At 33.2% G+C, this 12,343-nt stretch overlaps 1 protein-coding gene across 8 annotated transcripts in view; it reads left to right on the top strand.

Annotated features, from left to right (window-relative positions):
* Positions 1–12,343, top strand: part of LOC139488088 (lethal(2) giant larvae protein homolog 1-like) — a 48,736-nt gene that overhangs the window by 28,223 nt on the left and 8,170 nt on the right. For 4 of the 8 annotated variants that reach the window (XM_071273454.1, XM_071273457.1, XM_071273455.1 and 1 more), the window contains exons 18-23: positions 13–191; positions 1,840–2,123; positions 8,980–9,085; positions 10,672–10,792; positions 11,277–11,483; positions 12,002–12,133. In XM_071273454.1, coding sequence (XP_071129555.1) covers positions 13–191; positions 1,840–2,123; positions 8,980–9,085; positions 10,672–10,792; positions 11,277–11,483; positions 12,002–12,133 — 1,029 coding nt within the window. The remainder of the gene's footprint in view (positions 1–12; positions 192–1,839; positions 2,124–8,979; positions 9,086–10,671; positions 10,793–11,276; positions 11,484–12,001; positions 12,134–12,343) is intronic. The other 4 variants (XM_071273456.1, XM_071273461.1, XM_071273458.1 and 1 more) reach the window with 1 other exon arrangement.

The following is a 12,343-nucleotide window of genomic DNA, read 5'->3' on the forward strand; positions in this document are numbered from 1 at the left end:
CTCACATTTCAGTGATGAAAAAGAAAAGAAATCAGATGAAGGAAGTTCATCACCATCTAAAAGTAGAGCCTCTCCTGGAGCTTCACCAGAACCACGTCCTGTAGAAAGACAAATAGAGGCTAGAAATCCAGAGGAAACCATAAGTTCTATGGTTAGGTGTTTATATTTCGCAAATACTTTCGTAACAAATGGTAAGTACTTACTAAATGCATTTCGTTCAGCATATGATTTTGTCATTGTACTTGTTGACATGAAAAGAATCTTCGGTTTTTAGGTCGAAAAATGACAAAATTGTCAATCTCAGATAAATCAGTAATGTTCTTTTTCACATTAACCCTTTCGCCGATGAGTCCCGGTTTACCGGGATTCACGCTTCAGACAGCTGACGATGAGTCCTGTTTTACCGGGATCGGAATACCTCTTTTATGTTTCCCGCTTAAAACAGTGCAAACATGAGTTATCTTTCTTTGATGGAATACCCGGATGAAAGTGTAAACATGACGCTTCCGTTTGTTGAAAACCGTGTCAAAATCAGAGGAAATTTACGGAATTTACGAGAATTTGAAATGAGGGAACATTTTTTTTTGAAAGAATATGGAAGAATTGAAGCCAAACTAGTATACTTTTTTGACATAAAATGTCGTTTTAAGGATGTCTGCTTGTCATGTTTTTGAATTCTTGTCATATTTTCGATTTTCTCAGGTTTTATCCATCCAAATGTATTAAAAATTTTTTTACACGACACCCCACTTTTGTCTTCATAAATCTGTTCAATAGATCATTTCAGATTTAGTGATCCGGCGGCATGAAATCCTTGTTATTTTTTCTTGGTTTAAAGGGTAAAAAACAATTCCAATGTTAACAAATAGTAAAGTCTGAAGAAAACCCTTTTCCCGCCATTTTCTAAATGTCTGTTATTTTGAAAACTACACACGAGACTAATGATTTTATTACTTTATTTTGTTTAAATATCAAAGTTGTTTTCATTTTAAGCAACCACATGAAATCCTTGTTATTTTAAATTATAGCAGCAGACATCCTTAAGTACAAAACACTTGGAATGGACATCGTTCAGTGTGAGGAATTTGTACAGCCTCATAAAAAATTTCAAAATTTTGCCGTTTTGGGTTAAAAAATTACGATTTGGGGTCAAAGAGCAGAATTTTGAGAATTTCACCAAGAAAATGACGAAAATTTGAAAATTTGAATATTTTAAGAAGAAAAAATTATTAAAACATGAATAAAACTGTGAACATGGTGTTAGTGAATGGAATAAATACACAAATAACTACAAACAAGTTTTTATTGACATTTATTATGAAGATCTCCCACTTGAGTAATAGTAGCCAGGGAAGCCATCGTCTCAGAGTAGCTTCTGTCTGGGCAGCAATCGGTGAAAGGGTTAAACATTGTAGGAAAATGGGTTTAAAGTCTTCAGATTTTTGATAACAATTGGAACTTTTAGATATATGTATTCAAAAAAGGGAAAGAAAAAATATTGAAAGTAGCATTCTATCACCAAACTACTGTTGATCAACAGCAACAAAATACATTTTTGTAAGATGTGGTTTTATTGCAAATGAGTAACAGAGTCACATAGTTTAAATCTTTTATAGAATATTGTACTTTGAAAGGTTTAACAGCATTTTACTGCAAAAAATCGTCAAGAAATAAATAATTGCCTACCTGATAGCAAATTGTAAGATATTTAGCAGCCAACAGTTCCTGAAGATGTAATCCTTGTAATGTTACAAATTTTGAGCTGGTAATGAATAAATTTTTGCATGAGTTGAATTATTTCTATGCCGATATGATAACTTTTGTAAATTTTATCAACAGGTACAGATAGTGCTCCCTCATTATGGGTAGGAACAAATGGCGGCCATGTTTATATATATACAATGACAGTTCCAACAGAGAAAAGAAATGAATCAGATGTGATAGCAATTATTGCTAAGGAAATTAAATTAAGACATGAAGCACCTGTTATACACATAGCTGTTGTGGATGGTAAATCACGTGTCATACCAGATGCACTGGAAGTAGAGAATGAACGAGCTAAAGCTGCAGATTACTCAGGATCACATCATACAGTAGTCATCTGTTCTGAAGAACAACTAAAAGTAAGGCTTTCATTACACATTGCCTTATAACAACATTTGCATCTCAATGGTTCTAATGCAGTTCTGTAGGCTTATGATTTACTCCTTTTGTAGCTATCTATACTCCTAAAATAACAATTTGTTTGCCTGCATAACTGAAAACAAAGAAACTTTTAAACTTTTTATATAATTGATATAGGACAAGTGTTGATTAAAAATTACATTATTCCAGGCCCTTATTTTCCAATTAGTTAATTTGACCAATAATCAACAAATTCTGGGTGGAGTCCGAAGCGATAACAGAAGTATATGTCACATGTAGTTTTTTAGCTCACCTGGTCTAAAAGGCCAAGTGAGCTTTTCTCATCACTTGGCGTCCGGCGTCCGTCGTTGTCGTTAACTTTTACAAAAATCTTCTCCTCTGAAACTACGGGGCCAAATTAAACTAAACTTGGCCACAATCATCATTGGGGTATCTAGTTTAAAAAATGTGTCCGGTGACCCGGCCAACCATCCAAGATGGCCGCCATGGCTAAAAATAGAACATAGGGGTAAAATGCAGTTTTTGGCTTATAACTCAAAAACCAAAGCATTTAGAGCAAATCTGACATGAGGTAGAATTGTTAAACAGGTGAAGATCTATCTGCCCTGAAATTTTCAGATGAATCGGATAACCCGTTGTTGGGTTGCTGCCCCTGAATTAGTACTTTTAAGGAAATTTTGCTGTTTTTGGTTATTATCTTGAATATTATTATAGATAGAGATAAACAGTAAACAGCAATAATGTTCAGCAAAGTAAGATTTACAAATAAGTCAACATGACTGAAATGGTCAGTTGACCCCTTTAGCAGTTATTGCCCTTTATAGTCAATTTTTAACCATTTTTCGTAAATCTTAGTAATTTTTTACAAAAATCTTCGCCTCTGAAACTACTTGGCCAAATTAATCCAAACTTGGCCACAATCATCTTTTGGGTTAGTAGTTTGAAAAATGTGTCCGGTGACCCGGCCATCAAACCAAGATGGCCGCCATGGCTAAAAATAGAACATGGGGTAAAATGCAGTTTTTGGCTTATAACTCAAAACCCAAAGCATTTAGAGCAAATCTGACATGAGGTAGAATTGTTAAACAGGTGAAGATCTATCTGCCCTGAAATTTTCAGATGAATCGGATAACCCGTTGTTGGGTTGCTGCCCCTGAATTAGTACTTTTAAGGAAATTTTGCTGTTTTTGGTTATTATCTTGAATATTATTATAGATAGAGATAAACAGTAAACAGCAATAATGTTCAGCAAAGTAAGATTTACAAATAAGTCAACATGACTGAAATGGTCAGTTGACCCCTTTAGCAGTTATTGCCCTTTATAGTCAATTTTTAACCATTTTTAGCTCACCTGGCCCGAAGGGCCAAGTGAGCTTTTCTCATCACTTGGCGTCCGGCGTCGTCGTCCGTCGTCGTTAACTTTTACAAAAATCTTCTCCTCTGAAACTACTGGGCCAAATCAAACCAAACTTGGCCACAATCATCATTGGGGTATCTAGTTTAAAAAATGTGTGGCAGGACCCGGTCAACCGACCAAGATGGCCGCCACGGCTAAAAATAGAACATAGGGGTAAAATGCAGTTTTTGGCTTATAACTCAAAAACCAAAGCATTTAGAGCAAATCTGACATGGGGTAAAAATGTTTATCAGGTCAAGATCTATCTCCCCTGAAATTTTCAGATGTATCGGTCAATCGGTTGTTGGGTTGCTGCCCCTGAATTGGTAATTTTGAGGAAATTTTGCTGTTTTTGGTTATTATCTTGAATATTATTATAGATAGAGATAAACTGTAAACAGCAATAATGTTCAGCAAAGTAAGATCTACAAATAAGTCAACATGACCAAAATGGTCAGTTGACCCGTTTAGGAGTTATTGCCCTTTATAGTCAATTTTTAACCATTTTTCGTTAATTAAAGTAATCTTTTACAAAAATCTTCTCCTCTGAAACTACTGGGCCAAATTAATCCAAACTTGGCCACAATCATCTTTGGGGTATCTAGTTTAAAAAATGTGTGGCGTGACCTGGTCAACCAACCAAGATGGCCGCCACGGCTAAAAATAGAACAAAGGGGTAAAATGCAGTTTTTGGCTTATAACTCAAAAACCAAAGCATTTTGAGGAAATCTGACGTGGGATAAAAATGTTTATCAGGTCAAGATCTATCTGCCCTGAAATTTTCAGATGAATCGGTCAATCGGTTGTTGGGTTGCTGCCCCTGAATTGGTAATTTTGAGGAAATTTTGCTGTTTTTGGTTATTATCTTGAATATTATTATAGATAGAGATAAACTGTAAACAGCAATAATGTTCAGCAAAGTAAGATCTACAAATAAGTCAACATGACCAAAATGGTCAGTTGACCCGTTTAGGAGTTATTGCCCTTTATAGTCAATTTTTAACCATTTTTCGTAAATTAAAGTAATCTTTTACAAAAATCTTCTCCTCTGAAACTACTGGGCCAAATTAATCCAAACTTGGCCACAATCATCTTTGGGGTATCTAGTTTAAAAAATGTGTGGCGTGACCTGGTCAACCAACCAAGATGGCCACCACCGCTAAAAATAGAACATAGGGGTAAAATGCAGTTTTTGGCTTATAACTCAAAAACCAAAGCATTTTGAGAAAATCTGACAAGGGATACAAATGTTTATCAGGTCAAGATCTATCTGCCCTGAAATTTACAGATGAATCGGTCAATCGGTTGGGTTGCTGCCCCTGAATTGGTAATTTTGAGGAAATTTTGCTGTTTTTGGTTATTATCTTGAATATTATTATAGATAGAGATGAATTGTAAACAGCAATAATGTTCAGCAAAGAAAGATCTACAAATAAGTCAACATGATCAAAATGGTCAGTTGACCCCTTTAGGAGTTATTGCCCTTTATAGTCAATCTTTAACCATTTTTCATAAATCTAAGTAATCTTTTACAAAATCTCCACTGAAACTACTAGGCCACAATCATCTTTGGGGTATCTAGTTTGAAAAATGTGTCCGATGACCTGGCCATTCAACCAAGATGGCCACCACGGCTAAAAATAGAACATAGGGGTAAAATGCAGTTTTTGGCTTATAACTATGAAACCAAAGCATCTAGAGCAAATCTGACAAGAAGTTTAATTGTTAATCAAGTCAATATCTATCTGCCCTGAATTTTTCTGATGAATTGGACAACTGGTTGTTGGGTTGCTGCCCTTCAATTGGTAATTTTTAAAGAAATTTTGCCGTTTTTGGTTATCTTGAATACTATTATAGATAGCGATAAACTGTAAACAGCAATAATGTTCAGCAAAGTAAGATCTACAAATAAGTCAACATGACCTAAATGGTCAATTGACCCCTTAAGGAGTTATTGCCCTTTATAGTCAATTTTTAACAATTTTCATTAATTTGGTAAATTTATGTAAATTTTTACCAAATATAGTTCTCTGTTACTAATGGGCAAAGTTCATTATAGATATAATTGTAAGAAGCAAAATCGTTCCGTAAAGTAAGAACTTCAAACACATCACCATCACCAAAATACAATTTTGTCATGAATCCATTTGTGTCCTTTGTTTAATATGCACATAGACCAAGGTGAGCGACACAGGCTCTTTAGAGCCTCTAGTTCGTAAATCTTAGTAATATTTTACAAAAATCTTCTCCTCTGAAACTACTTGGCCAAATTAATCCAAACTTGGCCACAATCATCTTTTGGGTTAGTAGTTTGAAAAATGTGTCCGGTGACCCGGCCATCAAACCAAGATGGCCGCCATGGCTAAAAATAGAACATGGGGTAAAATGCAGTTATTGGCTTATAACTCAAAACCCAAAGCATTTAGAGCAAATCTGACATGGGGGAAAAATTGTTTATCAGTTCAAGATCTATCTGCCCTGAAATTTTCAGATGAATCGGATAACCCGTTGTTGGGTTGCTGGCCCTGAATTAGTAATTTTAAGGAAATTTTGCTGTTTTTGGTTATTATCTTGAATATTATTATTGATAGAGATAAACTATAAACAGCAATAATGTTCAGCAAAGTAAGATTTACAAATAAGTCAGCATGACTGAAATGATCAGTTGACCCCTTTAGGAGTTATTGCCCTTTATAGTCAATTTTTAACCATTTTTCGTAAATCTTAGTAATTTTTTACAAAAATCTTCTCCTCTGAAACTACTGGGCCAAATTAATCCAAACTTGTCCACAATCATCTTTTGGGTTAGTAGTTTAAAAATGTGTCCGGTGACCCGGCCATCAAACCAAGATGGCCGCCATGGCTAAAAATAGAACATGGGGTAAAATGCAGTTTTTGGCTTATAACTCAAAACCCAAAGCATTTAGAGCAAATCTGACACGGGGTAAAATTGTTTATCAGGTCAACATTTATCTGCTCTGAAATTTTTAGATGAATCGGACAACCCGTTGTTGGGTTGCTGACCCTGAATTGTTAGTTTTAAGGAAATTTTGCTGTTTTTGGTCATTATCTTGAATATTATTATTGATAGAGATAAAATGTAAACAACAATAATGTTCAGCAAAGTAAGATTTACAAATAAGTCAACATGACCGAAATGGTCAATTGACCCCCTTAGGAGTTATTGTTCTTTATAGTCAATTTTTAACAATTTTCATAAAATTTGTAAATTTTCCACTGAAACCAATGGGCCAAGTTCATTATAGATAGAGATAATTTTAAGCGGCAAGAATGTTCAGTAAAGTAAGATGTACAAACACATCACCATCACCAAAACACAATTTTGTCATGAATCCGGTGTGGTCACGTTTCTCCAACATTTGGTAATTAGACTAAAACAACATTAGGGATTATGGGGTCCTCATAAGGACTGGATCTTGATATCTACCTGTAATTCACCTTTCTTGACCAAAATATTCTTAAAAAGGTATATATTTTTTTTGAAACCTATGTTTTAAAGATATATATATATTTTTTAAAAGTCTCCCAAAATTGTAAAAGTCCATATAGTCTAACACAGTGATGTAATTTTTTATTTTATATTAAAAAATAAGATGTGCATGGTATGATAGACAATGAGACAACTCTCTACAAGAGACAAAATGAAACAGAAGTTAACAATTATACATAAAAAAGAAGATGTGGTATGATTGCCAATGAGACAACTATTCACAAGAGACCAAATGACACAGACATTAACAAATATAGATCACCGTACGGCCTTCAACAATGATCAAAGGCATACCGCATAGTCAGCCTTTAAAGGACCCGAGAAAACAAATGTTTGAAACAATTCAAACGAGAAAACTAACGGCCTAATTTATGTACAATATAATGAACGAAAAACGAATATATAACACAGTAACGACAACCACCGAATTACAGGCTCCAACACTCCCCCTTATCTTGAGACTTTATTCAAAATTCTTAGTCAACTTGCATTAATTGTCCAAAACTCAAGTAACAAATCGAAAATACTAGTAGTGCACAATATTCACCAAGCCAGTTCCCACAGTTAAACACTATATAGATCACGACGTGACGTGATGAACCCAATTTGGATCAGCTCCGTTTTCGTAGAAAAAGTGGACAGATATACGACTGACTATTTCATCTGCTGAGACAGCATACCACGAAAACTGGGTTCGGCTCTACTGATATACAGACAGAACGACTAGGTAGATATATGGTTCTTCGCACTAGAAGACAATCGCTTTTGGTGACTTTTTACATAAATAAAACTTGGCTGTTTTGCATCGGTTTAGATTTTAACATCTACATGTAACACAAATACAAAAATATATCAAGTAATAGAATACATTACTAAAATGAGGTACAGTAGGTGAACATTTCGATTTTTCATGTTACTTTTAATAAAAAAAATCTTTTAAAAAAAAAAATTTCGAGATTATTTCTTCATAATTTTTTATGAAATTTTCAGTTTGATTAGAATTTCCCTTGTTTATTTAAGGAATTTTGAATAACCTTTTCAATTTTGTAAATCAAATACGGCGGATGAAAATACTTACGTAACCGTTTCTTGTTATACTCGACCAAAAATATATGGTTTGTTAATGCTTTGATATAAATATTTTTAAACAATTTCCCTTTTTAATACCTTTACAATATTTTAGTTAAAACCTGATATAGTTGAATTACAGGTAATTATCACGATGCCAGTCCTTATGAGGACCCCCTAATCCCTTATGTTGTTTTAGTCTAATTATCAAATGTTGGAGAAACGTGACTAAACCATGAATCCATCTGCTTCCTTTAATATTCACATAGACCAAGGTGAGCGACACAGGCTCTTTAGAGCCTCTAGTTTCAGTTGTAAGAAATCAGAAAGGGTTTGTACAAAAATATTTTGAAAGCAGAGGAAACTGTGCACCTTATAATGTCTTTATTAAATGACAATACAAACAATAAAAATTCCACAGTTAAAATAAGGCATAAGGTGTGTACTAGTTACTAGGGATTCATTTATTTTCGGGATTAAGGAAAACTTGCATTTACATGGTTTTGCCACTGCATACAAAGCGTATAGAAATTTGTAATTTGTTGTCTTTGAATTGGTATTAGGGCTATTCCAGAAAAAAATGTATGGGGGTGTTGGAAGGCAGTTTTTGTCAGCACCTACCACCCAGACAATTGTAATTGAGAATTATAGTGCATTATAGTGTGAAAAGTTGCTCTGATACCCACCACCCATGTATTATTAATACAATGTGCCTTCCAACCCCACCATACATTTTTTTCTGGATTAGCCCTTAAAAAGTTTAACAATAATGATTAACACTCTTTTCCTGATTTATACATACCCCCACTTTGGATAGTCTCAGTCATCAGTTAACATTGACATTATTTTCTCTTTTCAGATATTTACATTACCACATTTGAAGGCTAAGTTAAAGTACAAAGTAACAGCTTTAGATGGTTCTAGAATTAGAAAAGCAGCTTTTATTAATTTTAGGAGTAAAAGTGGTAAGTTTATTTGACTGTGATATGAAGGTTGATATTAAAAGACAATTGTTTTTTGTCAGCATAATGATATACTCTCTGTAATATAAATCTGGAAGAAAGTTTAAGAATTTGCTGGATTTTCTGAAACTTTGTGTATAAATTTTTTAATTACACTTCATTACCTTTTTATGTGAATGTGAAGAATATACTGCATATGATTCTCACTTTCTATATTGATTGATACTGTACAGTATTTTCTTGGAATTTCTTGACCATGAAGACGCACTATAAAAACAAATAAAGAAGATGTCTGGCTGTTCTGGTATTAAAATGTTTAGCACAATCCATAATCATATTGTCAAAGAGTGAAAATAAAATTCTTGCAGAGATATTTGTAGTCTATGGATTCCCTCTGCAATTGGTTGAATGAATTATGTATTATTTTTATGCCCCATTTATTATGCCCCATTAATGGGCATCATGTTTTCTGGTCTGTGGGTCCGTCTGTCCCTTCGTCCTGCATCAAGTTTTTGGTCGAGGTAGTTTTTGGTGAAGTTGAAGTCCAATCAACTTGAAACTTAGTACACATGTTCCTTATGATATGATCTTTTTAATTTTAATGCCAAGTCAGAGATTTCCCCCATTTTCACAGTCCATTGAACATAGAAAATGATAGTGCGGACAGGGCATCCATGTACTATGAACACATTCTTGTTAAAAGTTTTAAAATAAGGTGATCTAGGATATGTAGATATATTAACAGTCAGGGGACTTACTTAAACAAGTGACTTTCTAAATCACTGATTCAAGTAACATTATTTCCATAAAGGTTGGAAGTTAGAGTTGTCTTTCTTTAATAATCACCTATTTAAGTAGTACAAATTAATCACTAGAAGTAGTGATTTAATATTAGTGTAGCTTTAAATATAGAATACTAATGATCCAGGGACTAATTATGTTTCTAAACTTATCAGAACCAACATCTGTGTTGTCTAGGATGACCAGGTCATTTCAGGTGATGACCTTGTACTGAATCTAGGATAATGACATAAAAATCACTTGTTTAAGTATCAGACCTCAATTTCCTTCCCAAAAATCACTTCTTTAAGTATAATTCTTTTAATAACCCCCACTAATTTCAACACCCCCGAACAGTGAAATTTTTATCGCGAACAGTAGAATTTTATTACATAATCTGAAAGATGAAACCTTGAACTTCACAGGAAAAATACTCCCACTGCTGTGAAAAATCTTTTAAGAAAGTATCAGTTCATTATGTAAAGCCATTATTATAGCATTTTTTCAACTCTAATAGAATTTTCAGGTAAATGATAGCATCAAAGGCATAAACCTGGCTACTTAAAAGAAGCAAAAAGTTCATATTTTTTAATTTTACTAATTAAAAGATGATATTTAAACCTATGTGTTTAAAATTTTGAAAAAAACTACAAAATCCCAATTTGTGACAAAACCTCGAATTTGCTACTCAAATAAGTGATTTAAAAATCACTTATTTCAGTAAGTCCCCTGACTGATTAAAGGACATGTGATTTTTTAATGAGCTCTATGTAAAAAAAAATATCAATAGTATTATTTTCTTGTTTCAGATGAAAATTATAATGAATTTGACATAGCCTGTTTAACCAATTTAGGAGATTTAAGTGTATATACTGTTAATTCATTAAGGCAGCAATTAGTAGCATCAGCTCTCAAGAGAGAAGATATAACGTAAGTAAATTTATAAATAATAAATTGACTCAAGTCATTGTGATAAGAATTCACCATGAAAAGTTGAATGATATTTTACCACTTTACAACGTCAAAATGCTGGTCAAAATAAAGAAAGGTCTTCGAAAGTTGGGGTTCATATTAATGATTTCCTGTCTGAATATTTTTTTTATCCTCACTCAAATGAAAAAGGATGAATGTAATTTTGTTTAGTAATTTTTTCAGCAGCTACAAGTCACAGCTTCATAATATATGGCACCAAGTTCATCTAGTTTAGCTCTAACATTTTTTAGCTCCTTGTTCTTAATACTACTTGCTGAAAACTTGTATCTTTTAAAATGACATCCATATGTATGAAATTTATTCCCATTATACTCAGCAGCTACTAGTCATAACTCCTTGAAACATGTAGTATAACATATTTTGAAATTTCTGTTTATAAAATGATGTGATTTAATAGGTGATATTTAATTTTGCATTTCAGAGGAATTTCATCCTTCATTTTTACCAAGCATGGTCAGGGATTTTACTTATTATCATCATCAGAGTATGCCAGAGTGACATTATCATCACGGAATGTTACAGAGCCTAACTGTATGGTAGAACTAAAAGAAGGAATGCGACCTGAGCCTGAACCTGAACCTGTAGTTGTTGTTGAACCTCAGAAGGAAGAGGCAGAGGAGAAAAAAGAGTATGTGAAAAATTTATAGAGCTTTATCATGCTCAGTACACAAGAAATATAAATATCTGGAAATAATATAAATGCTTACCAATATATTCATGTAAATCTAAAATTTTTGAACAGCAGAGAAATGTGCAATAAAAGATTTATTGTTTAAAAAAAAAAATGTTTGAGGGCTATTTCATTTGAATGTATGTGGGAGGGTAGGAAGAAAAGTTTAGTTGATGAATGTAGGTCATGGGTCTTTTTTCAGTATGCGTCTATTACCAATATGCAAAATTATGTATAAAATGGTTCTTGGTTGTAGGTTCCTACCCTCCCACATACATTCTAATGGAATAGCCTTAATAGAAAAGCACTTTATTGCAAAAAATTTAGTCATCATTTTTTAGCTAATAGTAAGATAATGTATGCATTTTATTTATCCATTTAAACATCAATCATTTTTTATAAGAAAAATACTGATAAAAGTGAAATAAAAATAAAAATCCAGGAAATAAAAAAAGCAGCATATTTTCTGTTAACAGAGAAGGTGGTCTTACCCCAGACGATCGGTATAATAGTGGAGATATTGCGGAAGCTTTGAATGAATCACAGTTGAACGACTCACAAGCCAACACAACCGTTGAGGGGGAAGTAACACAAGACAGCATTCAAGTGTTAGTATTAAACCATTAAATGCACAGGTTTAAATGCAGAAATTCTCAGACAATATGTAAATTATCTTCAGAAGGAAATCCATATCATTGGAAATTAAAAAAGGAATATTGTTAATGACAATGCATCTTTCATTTATGGCTTGAAGGTTCTACCGATCAATTTATTTTTAAATCAAAAATTAAAGCATTTTTTTTTTAATTGACCAAGTT

This window comes from Mytilus edulis, chromosome 9 (genome assembly GCF_963676685.1).
Source record: "Mytilus edulis chromosome 9, xbMytEdul2.2, whole genome shotgun sequence".
In the NCBI taxonomy this organism is placed as follows: domain Eukaryota; kingdom Metazoa; phylum Mollusca; class Bivalvia; order Mytilida; family Mytilidae; genus Mytilus; species Mytilus edulis.